The sequence below is a fragment of the Pongo abelii genome, chromosome 10 (genome assembly GCF_028885655.2).
Source record: "Pongo abelii isolate AG06213 chromosome 10, NHGRI_mPonAbe1-v2.0_pri, whole genome shotgun sequence".
Taxonomy (NCBI): Eukaryota; Metazoa; Chordata; class Mammalia; order Primates; family Hominidae; genus Pongo; species Pongo abelii.
In genome coordinates this window covers 95,020,291-95,037,301 of record NC_071995.2, presented here as the reverse complement: position 1 = coordinate 95,037,301, position 17,011 = coordinate 95,020,291, and the positions used below count along the sequence as shown (strand labels likewise).

At 40.9% G+C, this 17,011-nt stretch overlaps 1 protein-coding gene across 3 annotated transcripts in view; it reads right to left on the bottom strand.

The window, feature by feature from the left end:
• The window catches only part of CFAP54 (cilia and flagella associated protein 54), a 386,240-nt gene that overhangs the window by 362,712 nt on the left and 6,517 nt on the right, over positions 1–17,011 (bottom strand). For all 3 annotated transcript variants that reach the window (XM_054527528.1, XM_063712226.1, XM_063712225.1), the window contains exons 2-5: positions 12,338–12,443; positions 9,172–9,315; positions 6,751–6,922; positions 858–916 (exon numbers count right to left, since the gene is read on the bottom strand). In XM_054527528.1, coding sequence (XP_054383503.1) covers positions 858–916; positions 6,751–6,922; positions 9,172–9,315; positions 12,338–12,443 — 481 coding nt within the window. The remainder of the gene's footprint in view (positions 1–857; positions 917–6,750; positions 6,923–9,171; positions 9,316–12,337; positions 12,444–17,011) is intronic.

The following is a 17,011-nucleotide window of genomic DNA, read 5'->3' as shown; positions in this document are numbered from 1 at the left end:
GTTAGAGGTTAAGTGTGCATTCACCCGATTAGCATGCAGGCCAGAAGTGAAAGCACTTCAAGCAGAACGAAATCCAAGCTCCGTATCATGACATAAAGGGGGTAACCATAGTTTATCATCCAAACCAGGACAGCTTTTTTTAATTTTCTATTTTTTTTTTTTATTTGAGACACAGTCTTGCTCTGTCACCCAGGCTAGAGTGCAAAGTGGCACGATCTTGGCTCTCTGCAACCTCCGCCTCCCAGGCTCAAGCAATCTTCCCACCTCAGCCTCCCAAGCAGCTGGAACTACAGGCATGTGCCACCAGGTCCGGCTAATTTTTGTATTTTTTGTAAAGACAGGGTTTTGCCATGTTGGCCAGGCTGGTCTCAAACTCCTGGCCTCAAGTGATCTGCCAGTCTAGGTCTCCCAAAGTGCTGGGATTACAGGTGTAAGCTACTGCACCCGGCCCAGGCCACTTTTACTAGTAAAAGTGGGCACTACTGATAATTACTAACAGGACAACAGGCATAAACCGGGACTTTCCTGGGCAAGCCAGGAAGGATGGTGACCCTACCTAAAGCTATAGTAACCAGATGGATGTTCACTATCAAGCGTGACAAGCATGACTATCTGAGAGACAGAGAATACTAACATTTTCAGGAATTTCCTTTCTTTTCATTAAATGATCTATATTTTTACATATGATACCTATTAAAGCAAAACTAAGAATAATAAAGCTATATATTTACTAAATTTTATATTATATAATTCTCCAAATATTCCTTGTTTAACATTCAATATACTGTGTAATGAAAGCCTTAAGAAAAATAAAACAGGAAATAGAGGGGAAAATATTTTGTCAGTACATTTCATACCTTGGAAGACTGACCTATGACCATCAGTTTTCTGCAAATGGTGTAAATATAAATGGTACCTGGATGGAGAAAACGATTGTTAACATGTTGTACAGTCAAATGATAGAAATTTTATATTCCAATTTCTGTGGTTCAAGTCTGTAGTTCCCAAAACAAGTGATCTCATGAGGAAGTCTGATAATGGTATATAGAGTTATACTCATCATAATTTTTCTTGTAACTTGTAAACAAAATCATTAAAATAATTAACATGGCCGTATTTTAAATATGTTGACACAGGAATCTTTCAGTCTCATTTTACAGGCCATTTAACTTTTGAAGTAGAATGAACAAAAGAATAATTCTAGTGGCATAATTTATGTACCCTGTGCTTTCATTAATTCATATAAAATATCACTGGTTCCCAGCTGTGTACAGTGGCTACGCCTGTAATCCCAGCACTTTGGGAGCCTGAAGCGGGAGGATCACAAGGTCAGGAGTTCCAGACCAGCCTGGCCAATATGGTAATACCCCGTTTCTACTAATAATACAAAAATTAGCCGGGCGTGGTGGCGTGCATCTGTAGTCCCAGCTACTTGGGAGACTGAGGCAGAAAAATCGCTTAAACCTGGGAGGCGGAGGTTGCAGTGAGCTGAGATAGTGCCACTGCACTCTAGCCTGGGCAACAGAGCAAGACTCCATCTCAAATATATACATATATATATAAATAAAATTGGTTCCCATGGTTTCCTTATGGTTGAAAAACTAAAGATTTATCTCCAAGTAAGATCAGAATACATATTTAATCAGCAAGGCAAAATACTCAACAAGGAAACTCATAATAATTTAAAAATCATAATGCATAACAGGGCACATTATATTCACTCTCAGACTTATATAACATTTTTTCCCATTATCAAGGTGTGTCCTATAAGCATTCTAGTGAAAAAATAGCATTTCCAACACCTAAGTAAGGACACATGCTTTTGTGTCAGACCATTAATTAAAAGAGGATAGAAGGCTAGAGGGAGGGTTGAAGAGAGGAGTGGGGAACATCACCATACTTCTCTGTATACAAGCAGTTTATCAATCTATAAACATACCCAAAAGATGGTAACATGCTTTAAAAAGGCATGTAATTGTAGCAGATAAGTCTAAATATTTTCTATAAAGTATCTAATATTCGTAACCATAAAAATTCAACAATCATGAATTCTATGTTCAGGTTTAAACTTTTAAGTTTCTGATGGCCGGGCGCTGTGGCTCACACCTGTAATCCCAGCACTTTGGGAGGCTGAGGCAGGCAAAACACCTGAGGTCAGGAATTCCAGACCAGCCTGGCCAACATGGAGAAGCCCCATCTCTACTAAAAATACAAAATTAGTTGGGCATGATGGTGTGCACCTGTAATCCCAGCCGGGCGTGGTGTCTCACACCTGTAATCCCAGCACTTTGGGAGGCTGAAGGGGGCAAAACACCTGAGGTCAGGAATTCAAGACCAGCCTGGCCAACGTGGAGAAACCTCATCTCTACTAAATACACAAAATTAGCTGGGCGTGATGGTATGCACCTGTAATCCCAGCTACTCAGGAGGCTGAGGCAGGAGAATTGCCTAAGCCCAGGTGACAGAGGTTGCAGTGAGCCAAGATTGCGCCATTGCACTGCAGCCTGGGTGACAGAGCGAGTCTCCATCTCAAAAAAATAAATAAATAAAAAGTTTGTGAGAAAATGGCAACTGCACCAAAACATCTATCACTTGATTAGAACACAACTATAAGCATAATAAACATCAATTACACAAATCAGTGACCCCCAAAATTGAACAAAATTTAAACTTAAACGTATAGTACCCTAAATTTCATAGAGAATGCAATTGGTCCTTAACATTCAGGGACTCAGCGTTATTCATGTGACTACCCCCAGCACCTGCAGTTATTCATTCCACTGAAGATCCACTGGGGAAGAAACCACTCGACTAATAACAGCTCAAGCTCAGCAGACTTATCTCAACGAGGCTTTGTTGACCTCTACTCTTCATCTTTTTCATTTCATTCTTTTTTTTTTTTGAGATAGAGTCTTGCTCTGTCACCCAGGCTGGAGTATAGTGGTGCAATCTCAGCTCACCATGACCTCCACCTCCCGGGTTCAAGCGATTCCCATGCCTCAGGCTCTCAAATAGCTGGGATTACAGGCGCTCACCACCACGCTCAGCTAATTTTTGTATTTTTAGTAGAGACGGGGGTCTCGCCATGTTGGCCAGGCTGGTCTCGAACTCCTGACCTCAAGTAATCTGGCTTCCCAAAGTGCTGTGATGAGAAGCGTGAGCCACCATTCCTGGCCTCTACTCTTCATCTTTAAAAATAAAATTGTCTAAGTGTTTCTTTGCAGGAAAAAAAAATAGTCACCAAGTAAAAATATGCACAGGAAACACATGCCTGTCCACAAAACATGTGATGAGGATGCAAGCCAGGAGCCTGTATAAACATGCCAGTAACGGGGAACTGGGGAACTGAGGAAGGCCTCAGGAGACTGCCCTCAAGAATGACAAGGGCCCTCTGTATTTCAAAAAGGTGCCTTTCACCTTTCCAGCCCTAAAAGGTTCTGACTGTAACTAAGTCCTTTGACAGTTCAAGATCTTGGCATGGCTCACAAATTCCTGCTGCAAAAGCCAGACTCAGAGAGTAAATGGTATCAGATGGAACACAGACTGAATGTTTATGATCTCAGGGTATTTCTGGAAGTTTATTTCCTTTGTTCCTTTTTTTTTTTTTGAGATGGAGTCTTGCTCTGTTGCCCAGGCTGGAGGGAAGTGGCATGATCTCGGCTCACTATAACCTCTGCTCCCCGGGTTCAAGCAATTCTCCTGCCTCAGCCTCCCAAGTAGCTGAGATTATAGGCACACGCCACCACACCCGGCCAATTTTTGTATTCTTAGTAGAGATGGGGTTTCACTATGTCGGCCAGGCTGGTCTTTCACCTGGGCCTCCCAAAGTGCTAGGATTACAGGCGTGAGCCACCATGCCAGGCCTGTTTCATTTTTAACCAAGTCCCTAATAGGAGTTTATTGCCTGGTCTTGTGAGTCCTTTTCATTAAAAATGGCCACCATCAAACTAATCTAGTTGAGGGTCTAAATTAGTTGGGTTCACTTTAGTTGAAAAGTAAGGTATTACTCAATATCCATATACCCAATAGATTTTTTTTTTTTTTTTTTGAGATGGAGACTTGCTCTGTTACCCAAGCTGGAATGCAGTGGCATGATCTTGGCTCACTGCAACCTCCGCCTCCCAGGTTCAAGCAATTCTCCTGCCTCAGCCTCCCGAGTAACTGGGATTACAGGCATGCACCACCACACTCGGCTAATTTTTGTATTTTTAGTAGAGACCCAGTTTCACCATGTTAGCCAGGCTGGTCTTGAACTCCTGACCTCAGGTGATCTGCCTGCCTTGGCCTCTCAAAGTGCTGGGATTACAGGTGTGAGCCACTGTGTGCAGCCTAAATTTTTATTTAAAAACCAAGATTGGTTAAATATTTGAAGAAACCAAGTCTGTGTATGTATAACAGTCAATTAAAAGTAAATACAGTAAATGTCTAACTGAAAAGGTCAAACGTATTTTGATAAGTTATCAAGGCACATTTGACCTTTTCAGTCAAATATAGTTTTGACTACTCAAATTCCAAATTGTCAGAACTTCAGGGTCTTTGCACTTGCTGATCCCCCAGGTGGATGCCCTTCCACCAAATACCCAGAAGTTTCACTATCCAAACTCCTTCAGGTCTTTGTTCCTCTGTCATCTCAGCAGCCCAGCCCCTCCTCTCTCTATCCCCTTCTGGCTTTGACTTTTCTCCATAGCCTCATCACCATCTGACACAATTCAGTTTTGATTTGTTTAGCATCTCCCTGCAATGGAAGTCAGCATGAGAATGTGGTTTTTGTCTATTGTCCACTCCTGTGTCCCTAGCACCTAGAACAATACCTAGCATATGGTAGGCATTCAGTAAGTTACAGAATAAATTAAAACAGGAAGAGTAGTTACTGAAACTAAGTATGTGTATCTCCCAGAACCCAGTAATTCCACTCTTAGGCACAGATCCCAGAAAACTCTGGCACAGATCTATAAAAGGACATGTGTAAGGATATTCATTGCAGAATTATTTGTGCAATTAGAGAGGTCAGGCAAACCAGGTGCTCATCGCCAGGCCTGTATGGATATCTGGAATATAATTCACCAGGCAGAATTAATGAATTATATTTACATACAGGAACTTAGCTAGATTCTAAAACCCCATAATATTCAGCAGGAAAAAAAAGAAACAGAATAAAATCTAGAGCACAATGCCATGTGTATTAAAAAAGAGAAAAGGAAAAAAGCACATACCAAGAAAAGGATATCAAGGATACAGAAATAATCTTTTTATGAAAAAAAAAAACTATTGAGAGAGGCCGGGCACGATGGCTCACGCCTGTAATTCCAGCACTTCGGGAGGCAGAGGCGGGCCGATTGCCTGAGGTCAGGAATTCAAGACCAGCCTGGCTACCATGGTGAAAACCCGTCTCTACTAAAAAGCAAAAATTAGCCAGGTGTGGTGGTGCGTGCCTGTCGTCTCAGCTACTCGGGAGGCTGACGCAGGAGAATCTCTTGAACCCGGGAGGTGGAGGTTGCAGTGAGCTGAGATTGTGCCACTGTACTCCAGCCTGGGCAACACAGCGAGACTCCATCTCAAAAAATAAAAATAAAAAAGACTATTGAAAGAAATGTAATCCCAGTGCTTTGGAAGGCTGATGCAGAATGGCTTAAGCCCAGGAGTTCAAGGCTTAAGGCTGCAGTGATCGTGCCACACAGCACTCCACTCTGGGTGAGAAAGTGAGACCCTGTCTCAGACAAAAAAAAAAAAAAAGACTATGTTTGGGTTGTGATCTTAAAAGGAGTAAAGACAGGGAATCATGCTCATTTCCACCCCTCAAACAAGGGCTGACCACAGGGCTCAACCACTGGGCCTAACACGGAACTGCTGCTCCTTCTCTGTCCCTGCCAAGATGTGTGAGAGATGGCAGTGGTGGCGCAGGTAACACTGAGTCTCTGGAGGATGATCAGACACAAAAGCTTAATAATCACTGGACTGAAAAAATCTCATCAAAGTTGGCCTCATCTCTGGCGCAAATGTAAAGTCTGATTTCAATCAAAATGTCAAAACATGACTTGGGGGTGGGTGAGAAAGGAAAAGGCTAGAAAATATACTTTCAGTTGCCATGGATGAGGGAAAATCCAATATGTTTCCTTGAAGTTATTTGATCCTGTCTTATGCACATCAAACACACTGTCATTATTATTTTCCTTTTAAAAATATATTATCCAGAGAACAATGGAGTAAGTTGCAACTTTAAAATAGAGAAAAGCAAGTATTACATTTTTTAGCTGAGAGTCATTTCTTCAGACACACACATAATGTACAAATGTGTGTGTGTGTGTGCGTGTGTGTGTGTGTGTGTGTGTTCCTCAGCACTCCTCACTCAAAATAAAAGTAGGAGGAGAAGGTCACTTTGCAGAAACCCAAAGCCAAGTTGTTTGAGGACAGGGCCAGTAAACGGGTGATGCTTAGAACCAATCTAACCTGCACTGGTTCTTTGACCCTTCTCCATCTATATTTACTCGTTAACTGCGGCCCTGCCTTTTGAACACCCAACAGTGATTATTCCCACAGCCTCTGACCCTTTCCCCAATGAAAACCCAAAGACATGCTTTATCTGTCCCAATTTACGAGGACAAATATGTCATACAAATGTTGAAAAAAATACAATCATCCTATTATGAAATGCATATGTTTTAAATCACAAGGTACTCAAGCTACGGTCAAACTTAGCATTAAGCAACTTTCTGAAAGACACAATGGAAAATAAAATACATCAGTATATACCATTGAAGATAATCCAGCAAAGATGCTCTTGTGGCAGAGCCACTTGCATGATGAGCCTTAAGGAGGACAAGATATGCAGACACTGGACCACAGATTCTTTATTCTTCAGGTTTTCATCACTGTCGCAGACCAGCTGGTAGTTGCACATATTTTTGCCACTCAAAGCATGAAACTGAAACACATGGGAAAATAGAAATAGAAATAACTGGCCAGGAACAGTAGCTCACACCTGTAATCCCAGCACTTAGGGAGGCCAAGGTGGGCAAATCACCTGAGGTCAGGAGTTCGAGACCAGCCTGGCCAACATGATGAAATCCTGTCTCTACTAAAAATATAAAAATTAGCTGGGCGTGGTGGCACACGCGTGTAATCCCAGCTACTCAGGAGGCTGAGGCACGAAAATCGTTTGAACCCGGGAGGCAGAGGTTGCAGTGAGCCAAGATCGTGCCACTGCATTCCAGCCTGAGTGACAAGAGAGAAACTCCATCTCAAAAAAAAAAAAAAGAAAAGAAAAGAAAGAAAAAGAAAAAGAAAAAAGAAATAAAAATAACTTAGGCAAGCATTTCTCAAAATGTAAAAAACTAAAATGGAAACAATTATGGATAATTAATTTAATAGATTAGTGTAGAAAAAAAAAAGATAGGTTCCTTTAAAACATCCATCTAGTTAAGACTAGCTTTCCTTAGTCAAAAGAAATTCAGAAAGAAAAAAAAAATCCTATTACCAAAAATACAGAATTGAATCAATTGTTGTAAGCTCACCCAGTGGCATTTTAACTTATTTATTAATTCAGATGTGATTATAACCATTTACACAATTCACTCAACAAACGTTTCTTGAGCACCTCTATTAGCCACACTCTGCTAGGCAACAGGGACTCTAGGATGAGGAAGAAACGGACACTGCTCTTAGAGGAGGGAAAACAGTTACAGGCTCATGCATCCAGGCTCATGCAGCATTGAAGGGACTGCTGTGGTCACTGAATTGAAAGTATTTTGTAAGGTTGGATGAGATGGTTTAAAATAAAGAAGTGAGGCCAAGGCAGGCAGATCACTTGAGGTCAGGAGTTCGAGACCAGCCTGGCCAACATGGAGAAACCCCATCTCTACTAAAAATAAAAAAATTAGCCAGGCATGGTGGTGCACACCTGTAATCCCAGCTACTCGGGAAGTTGAGGCAGGAGAATCACTTGGGCGCAGGAGGCAGAGGTTGCAGTGAGCCAAGATTACACCACTGCACTCCAGCTTGGGCAACAGAGTGAGCCTCTGTCTCAAAAAAAAAAAAAAAAAAAAAAAGTGAGGCTATTATAGGGGTGACCCAGGCTCAGAAAAATAGAGAGAGCATTCCATGTATGGAATGCATTGACTAGCCGAAAGGCAAAGTCAATGCATAGTGGAACAAAATGACAGGTTTCTACTTTAGAAATTAATTGGCCGGGCACCGTGGCTCACACCTGTAATCCCAGCACTTTGGGAGGCCAAGGAGAGTGGATCATGAGGTCAGGAGTTCGAGACCAGCCTGACCAACATGGTGAAACCCCGTCTCTACTAAAAATACAAAAATTAGCCGGACATGGTGGTACGCGCCTGTAATCCCAGCTACTAAGGAGGCTGAGGCAGGAGAATCGCTTGAACCTAGGAGGCAGAGGTTGCAGTGAGCTGAGATCATGCCACTGCACTCCAGCCTGGGCAACAGAGCAAGACTCCGAAAAAAAAAAGAAGAAAAGAAAGGAAAGAAAGAAAGGAAAGAAGGAAGGAAGGAAGGAAGGAAAGAAAGAAAAGAAAAGAAAGAGGAAGAAAGAAAAATTCTGGCAAAGTATGAAAAGCAAAAAGCAGAAGGTAGGGGGTCAAGGCTACAAAAAGGGGAGTAGGAGAGACCTTTTCTGCAAGATGATAATTCATACAATGTATTTAGAAGAGTACTCAGCACATGAAAACTGCTCAACCAGTGAATCAATGGTAGTAATTAACAAAATACTGGTATACTAGAAATAAAGTATAAATTTTTTATATCAATACATTTATGTTTAATCTCAAGAGCTGCTTTTTTTATACTATGTGATAAGCTTTATTTTTATCTTCTGTAAAATAGGGATAATAGTACGTAACTCATAAAATTACTTTACCAAATTTGTTTTCCAAAGCACTTTATAAACTAAATGCACTCTACAACTATTAGTTATTAAATAACAACAACCGCTACATGAATGAGTGACTGCAGTAACTTAATCTCCAAAGCATATTTACAAAGCTTAATAAGTTCACTTTCTTATCCAGCACTGAAAGTATTTATTAAGCAACTTATAGCACACAGCTAGATGCTATGCTAAGCCAACAAAAGACATTTAGAAGCTGTCACCTAAAAGATACATTGCATAGCTAATCATAAATTATAGCTATTTCAGCTGCTCTTTCATCTTACTGTAAGTCCAGCAGTTTTATCTTTAAAGCCTTTTGGGAAAAAGGTAGCTTTGAATTGAGTTACATCCACTTTATTCTCATCAAAATTGGTATCGAATTGCTGAAGATATCTTCCATAGCATTGTAAAAGGGCCAGTTTGTATTCCTGAAATAAAAAGAGTACTTGATTAAAGTTCCAAAATATCATTTAGCTTATCATTATTAGGTAATATTCATATTATTCCTAATAGTATCAATGTTGATTATTACAATTATACCGTTACTACTGGCTCCATTTTCCAAAAACATAGTACGTGACAGACACTGCACTATACAATGTATGTGCATTATTTCATCTAATTCTCCTCACAATGAGCCTATATGAGATGGGACCATCATGACCACAAGGATGAAAATATTTACTATGGCACTGTGCGTGGTAATACCTACAAATACTCAAAATCCAGGTTCCAAAATTCAGCATTATCAGATCATGGTAACCCACATACCCAGAGAGGTGGATGAGTAGTCTTGCTCCTCTGATACCTCATAGGCTCGAAAAAGAAAAGAAACGAAGAATGAGCGAGAGAGAAACAAAGGAAGGAAGGAAGGCAGGGAGGGAGGGAGGGAGGAAGGAAGGGAGGAAGGGAAAGGAAGGAAAGAAAAGGAAGGAAGGAAGGAGGGAAGGGAGAGAGGGAGGGACAGAGGAAGGGAGGGAGGGACAGAGGAAGGGAGGGAGGGAGGGAGGGAGGAAGGAAGGAAGGAAGGAGGGAAGGGAGGGAAGGGAGGGAGGGAGGGAGGGAAAGGGAAGGGAAGGAAGGGGAAGGGAAAGGAAAGGGAAAGAAAAGGGAAGAGAAGAGGAAAGGAAAGGAAGGGGGAAGAAAGGAAGTGAAAGAAAGAGAGAGAGAAAGAAAAGAAGGAAAAGAAAGGAAAGGAAAGGAAGAAAGAGAAAGAGAGAGGGAGGGAAGGAGGAAGAAAAAAATAAAGGGAGGGAGGGAAAGAAAGAAAAAGAGGAGAGAGAAAGAAAGAAGGAAGGAAGGAGAGAGAGAGAGAAAGAAAAGAAAGAGAGAGAGAGGAAGGGAGGGAGAGAGGAAGGAAAGGAAGGGAGAGGGAGGGAGAGAGGAAGGAAGAGAGGAAGAAAGAGGGAACCAAAGAAGAGAAAATAAAAGAAAAAACTGCAGAGTGAGATGAGCTACTTGCCTCTCTCTCATCTGTCAACAGACTCTAAAGCTGCATCAGGACAAATAAAAAGCATTTGAGCAGTGGGATTTTTATTCATTCAAATTCTTGCTTATGTTCCCATTACAGAATCAGATGCCCCATTTCTGTAACCCACAGGGCTCAGTTACCTGGAGGGTTTCAGGGCAGGGGACATAAGCAGTGCTTTCAAAATGAGTCACTTGGAACCCTTCCTCAGCTCCCTCCCCCACAACTTCATCCCCAGGAAAAGCAACTGCCCAAGGTTGAACTGGCTGTCCAGTTACCTAGCCCCTTGGGAGGCATCTTCAGTCAAACACTGTTTTGTTTAAATTTCTATTAAAGATTTGTTTTTTGCTCACTAATCCTGAATCTTTTCTGCTCTAACTTGAGTCATATAATAAATTCAAATCTAGGTTTAAAACAAATTTTCCACAAGATGATCTTTACTACAACTAAAATAAAAATAGAGCCTAGAAACCAAAGTAACAAGTTCATGATTTCAGAATTATAAACACCTTTTTTTTTTTTTAGGGACAGTGTTTCGCCATGTTGCCCAGGCTTGTCTCAAACTCCTGGGCTCAAGCAAGCAATCTGCCCTCCTCAGCCTACCAAAGTTCTGGGATTACAGGTATGAGCCACCTTGCCCAGCCTGGCCAACATTCCCTTCAGTGAAAAGTAGATAAAACTTTTTCTTTGTTCCTTTAATTAAATATTAAAATATCCTATCTAGGCCTTTCTATCTAAAACATTCCAAATCCTTAGCTACCAGCCATCTTTAGCTTGTTTTATCAGCTTCTAACATACACCTCTCTCCTCCCTCCACCAATATCCACTCCACTCACACAGATATTTCTCAAACAACCTACACTGTGCTTTTTATTTGTATTACCAGCTTCTTATACTGAAAAGTATAAGGATGGAAAGGGGGCTGTCTTCTAATTCTTGTCAAAACTCTTATTCCACTTATATGAATAAAGCTCCCAAGTTGAATCTCACCCGGGTTTCTTTTCTGTAGCTTACCAAGCCCTGTATTTTCAAGTTTCTAAGACCCATGGTCCATTTATGTGGAACTATGGTTATTCTCCAGTTTTGGCAGAAGAAAATAGATCTTAGTTCTTCATCATGAAGTTCCACCACTCATATCTTCTATGTGGTAAATTTGTCTCCCAGACCGAGAGGATTAAAGTCCAGAAAATAGAGAGGGGAAAAATGAAGCTGAGAAACTGAAGATTGAGAAAACACTGAACACTGCCCACGGCTGGCCTAAAATCCCATTGTCTGACGTTCACATAATTTAGAATAATCTGGACCTAGGCCAGAGTTTAAGGGGGAAACTCACATGATCATTAATGGAAAACCCAGCCATGCCGTGGTCTCAGCAAACCAAGTCCACAAGCCCACAGCATTCCAAGCCCTAGACATTCAGGTAGAACTAAAAGTAGGACACAAACTCAGCCTGGAATACAATACTGAGCAAGAAACAGGGTATGTATGGAATGACTGTTACAATTACATACAGCAAAACATTAAGAAAGAGTTGAAAGAGTTTAATAAACAGGGCACTGAAGTAGGCAACAGAGCTGCAAGGCCAAGAGCCCTGAAGGTTGACCACTGGGCAAGGCCAGCCATATGAAAAACAACAGGAAGTGGTGTCTGGGCTCCTTTGTGTAAGGTAGGAACACGATGATTGAGCATTTCCTGTTGTGCACCTACCACACCCTCTGTTAACCCGGCCACCCTCTTGCCCATCCACAGCCAGCTGCCTGGCTGTCCAGGAATGTCTCACCTCTGGGAAATCTCAACTACAAAATTAAAAAGCAACACTTTTTTTGGTTACTGTGCCTTATTAAAATTTTTATGTACTCATTTATTTTTTTCTAAGAGAAAAATCGAAACATGTAAAATAGGAAGGGTATCAGACTAAATACTGTGATAATAATTAGCCAAACGAATTTCTTTTTGGCTCTCTTTCCTCCAGAGGCACTTACTTTCATTTGACAAAGGCTATCTCCAACCTTCAGAAGCTTTTCGTTGTAATAGTCTGCTGGCAGCCTGGGGGCGTATTTAGTCCAGATATTAAACAAAGAAGTGGCACTGTAAAAATCATAAAATAAAACGACATTGTCAAAGTCTGCAGGAAACCTCAATTAATTTGCAAGCAATCCTTTAAAACTTACCTTATGCTAAAGCCTTTCCAATGTGCCTTATTATTAATGTCCAATTATTAATAATAAATGTAATTACAGTTAAAATTATTGCTTCCTATGTACCAAGCACTGATTGCAGCCCTTTACATGTGTTTTTTTTAGATACTTTACTTCATAGAGCAATTTTAAGTTCACAACAGAATTGAGCAGAAGGTACTGAGATTTCCCATATATACCCTGTGCCCCCAAACATGCACAGCCCTCCCCATTATCAGCATCTCCACTAGAATGGTAACTTTGTTGTGATGAACCTACATTGACACATCATTATCACCCAAAGTCCACAGTTGAGGGTTCACTGTTGGTGTCATCCATTCCATGGGTTTGGACAAATGTATATAATGTCTGTCCACTGTGAAAATATCAGAGAGTAGATTCATTATCCTAAAAATCCTCCGTGCTCCACTTATTCATCCCTCCTTTCCCGCTTAATCTCTGTTAACCACTCATATTTTTAGTGTCTCCATAGTTGTGCCTTTTCCAAAATGTCATACAGTTGGAATCATATAGTAGGAAGCCTTTTCAGATTGGCTTCTTTCACTTAGCAATATGCATCTAAGTTTCCTCCATGTCTTTTCATGGCTTGATAGCTCATTTCTTTTTAGCACTGAATAATATTCCATTGTCTGGATGCACTACAGTTTATTTATCCATGCACATGCTGAATGACATCTTGGTTGCTTACAAGTTTTGGCAATTATTAATAAGGCTGCTAGAAATACTGATGTGCAGGGTTTTTTTTGTTTTGTTTTGTTTTTGAGATGGAGTCTTGCTCCTGTCGCACAGGCTGGAGTGCAGTGGCACGATCTTGGCTCACTGCAACCTCCACCTCTGGGGTTCAAGCAATTCTCCTTCCTCAGCCTCCCGAGTAGCTGGGATTACAGGCGTGCACCACCATTTCTGGCTGATTTTTATATTTTTAGTAGAGACAGGATTTCACCGTGTGGGCCAGGCTGGTCTCAAACACCTGACCTCAGGTGATCCACCTGCCTAGGCCACCCAAAGTTGCTAGTATTACAGGCGTGAGCCACCGCTCCCAGCCCGATGTGCAGGTTTTTATATGGACATAAGTTTTCAATTCCTTTGGGTAAATACCAAGGAGCACAAGGGGTGAATGTTATGGTAAGAATATGTTTAATTTTGTAAGAAACCACCTGTCTTCCAAAGTGGCTGTACTATTTTGCATTCCCACCAGCAATGAATGAGAGACTTCATTGCTCCACATCCTTACCGGCATTTCGTGTTGTCGGTGTTCTAGATTTTAGCCTTCCTAATAGGCGTGTAGGGTATCTCATTGTTGCTTTAATTTGCATTCCCCTGATTACATATGATGTAGAGCATATTTTCATATGTTTATTTGCCATCTGTGTATCCTCTTTGGTGAGGTGTCTGTTAAGGTCTTTGGCCCATTTTTAAAATCAGGTTGTTGGCCAGGCACAGTGGCTCACGCCTATAATCCCAGCACTTTGGGAGGCCAAGACAGGTGGATCACTTGACATCAGGAGTTTGAGACCAGCCTGGCCAACATGGTGAACAATGGTGAAACCCCATCTCTACTAAAAATACAAAAATTAGCCAGGCATGGTGGCGCACATCTCTAGTCCCAGCTACTCAGGAGGAGCATCATTTGAACTCATGAGGTGGAGATTGCAGTGAGCCAAGATCAGGCCACTGCACTCCAGCCTGGGCAAAAGAGGAAGACTCCATCTCAAAAAAATTAGTAAATAAATAAATAAATAAATAAAAATTTTTTTAAAAGTAAAATCAGGTTGTTGCTATTGCTGAGTTTTCAGAGTTCTTTGTATATTTTGGACAACAGTCCTTTATCAAATATGTCTTTTGCAAATATTTTCTCCCAGTTTGTGGCTTATCCTTTCATTCCCTTGACAGTATCTCTCACAGAGTAGAAATTTTTAATTTTAATGAAGTCCAACTTATCAATTCTTTCTTTCATGGATCATGCCTTGGTACTGTATATTCAAAGTCATCACCAAACCCAAGGTCACCTAGATTCTCTCCTATGTTATCTACTAGGAGTTTATTTTTTATTTTTTGTTTTGAGATGGAGTCTCACTCTGTCACCAGGCTGGAGTGCAGTGGTGCCATCTCAGTTCACTGCAACCTCTGCCTCCTGGATTCAAGTGATTCTCCTGCCTCAGCCTCCCGAGTAGCTGGGACTACAGGCACGCACCACCACGCCCAGCTAATTTTTGTATTTTTAGTAGAGATGGGTTTTCACCATTTGACCAGGATGGTCTCGATCTCTTGACCTTGTGATCCACCTGCCTCAGCTCCCCCAAGTGCTGGAATTACAGGCGTGAGCCATGGTGCCCGGCCAGGAGTTTCATAATACTGCATTTTACATTTAGGTAGGTGATCCATTTTGAGTTAATTTTTGTGAAGGGTGTACGGTCTGTGTCTAGATTCATTTTTTGGCATGTGGATATCCGGTTGTTCTAGGACCATTTATTGAAGACGCTGTTCTCCATTGAATTGACTTTGCTCACTTGCCAAAAATCAGTGTGTTGCCAGAAAAGGGGTTTTGATCCAGACCCCGAGAGGGCTCTTGGATCTCGCACAGGAAGGAATTCAAGACAAGTCACAGAGTGCAGTGGGAAGAGACCATTTATTGAAAGCTACTAAGTTAACAGAGTTGGGCAACCTCAGAAAGCAGGAAGATGAACACACTATCTTTGTTTTAAACTCTTCTTATATAGGGGTCTTATCTATGTAAAAAGCCAGGCTAAGTTAGGTCTACATGTAGGCAGGCCAGCAGTGTGACAAAATGTATTACTCTGTTGATTTAAAGGAAACTATCCTCAATGATTTCATGTGCAGTACATCAAGGCATAGCTATAATTATCTTGAAGGCATATATTGTTATGGGTATTGCGACATCTGGACTTTCAGCTGTTGTAGGTGTTTCTCTTTGCAGGTATCTTCAGGCTGTTTCTTCAACTGTAAAAAATTTATGACCATGGGTCATGCCTGGCAAGGAATGTGCCTTGCTAATTTTAAAATGGAGTTGATTTTAAAATGCCATTACTCTGGCTCTCCTATGCTCCTGTTTCCCTAACAAGTTGACTATATTTATGTGAGTCTTTTTCTGAGCTGTGTATATTGTTCCACAGATTTGTCTATTCTTTCACCAATGTCACACTATCTTGAATACTGTAGCTTTATAGTAAGTCTTGAAATTGAGTCGTGTCAGTCCTCCAACTTTCTTCTTCTCCTTCAATGCTGTGTTGGCTATTTTGGGTCTTTTGCCTATATGCGTACCTTTTTTCACTTCATTTTCACAACTCCAGGAAAGGTAATATCAGTATCCCAAAGATACAGTTGATTAAGCTGAGGCTCAGTGCATCTATGCTCTTAACGACTATATGAATGAGCTTTCCAGTCCTCTGGAAAGTAAACTCCCTGAGGTCAAGGACCTCAACAATATTATTCATTGCCCAGCCCCAACAGTAGTGAATACCTAGTACATGTAGGTACTCAATAAATATCTGCTGAAAGATGAATGAATGAATGAATGAAGGATCAGGAAGAAAATATTATTTGTTCTTGTTTTATTTTTTCTTATGAAGGGTTCAGGGCTCAAATAGCCAGTCAATCCACTTAGAGCTATACTTCCCTCCACCAAGTAAAATAAAAACAAAACAAACAGCATTTTCAAAATGGTTTCTAACCAGAGTTTCAAACAGTAGCAGATCATCGCCTATTTTATTCATTCATTTAGTTAACATTTATTTCTTTCCTCTCTCCCAGAAATTATATATGTCTCTAGGAAAAATCCGAATATCCCTTAACAGGTGTCCAATCCTATCTCATAAATTTCTAGATAAGACTGAATATTTGTGACCCCTCCCCCACTGCCCCCCAATTCATATGTTGAAATCCTAACCTCCAGTGTGGTTGTATTTGGAAACAGGGCCTCTAAAGAAGCAATTAAGGTTAAATGAAATCATAAGGTTAGTACCCTGGCCTGATGGAATTAATGTCCCTACAAGAAGAGACTCCAGAGAGCTTGCTCTTTTATGATATGGTCATAAATTGTTTACAGTCTCCATGCTTGAGGACAAAGCAGCCTTCTACAAACCAGGAGAGGAGTCCTCATGAGAAACCAACCCTGCTGGACCTTGATCTGGGACTTCCAGCCTTCAGACTGTGAAAAATAAATAAATTTCTGTTGTTTAAGCCACCTGGTCTATAGTATTTTGTTATGACAGCCTGAGCTGGCTAATACAGGACCTAAACTTAAGAACTGAAGATGGCTGTAATACTTATGATGTATGTGTTGGAGTAATAATGGAACATCTAAACAGAAACCTGTCAATTAATTCATTTGGGTAATTAAATAATATTGATTGAGTCACTGATTGAGTGAAGGAGACAATGCATTCCTCCTTCATGAACTGATTAATAACATATTTAGGTAGAAAAATATATGCATAT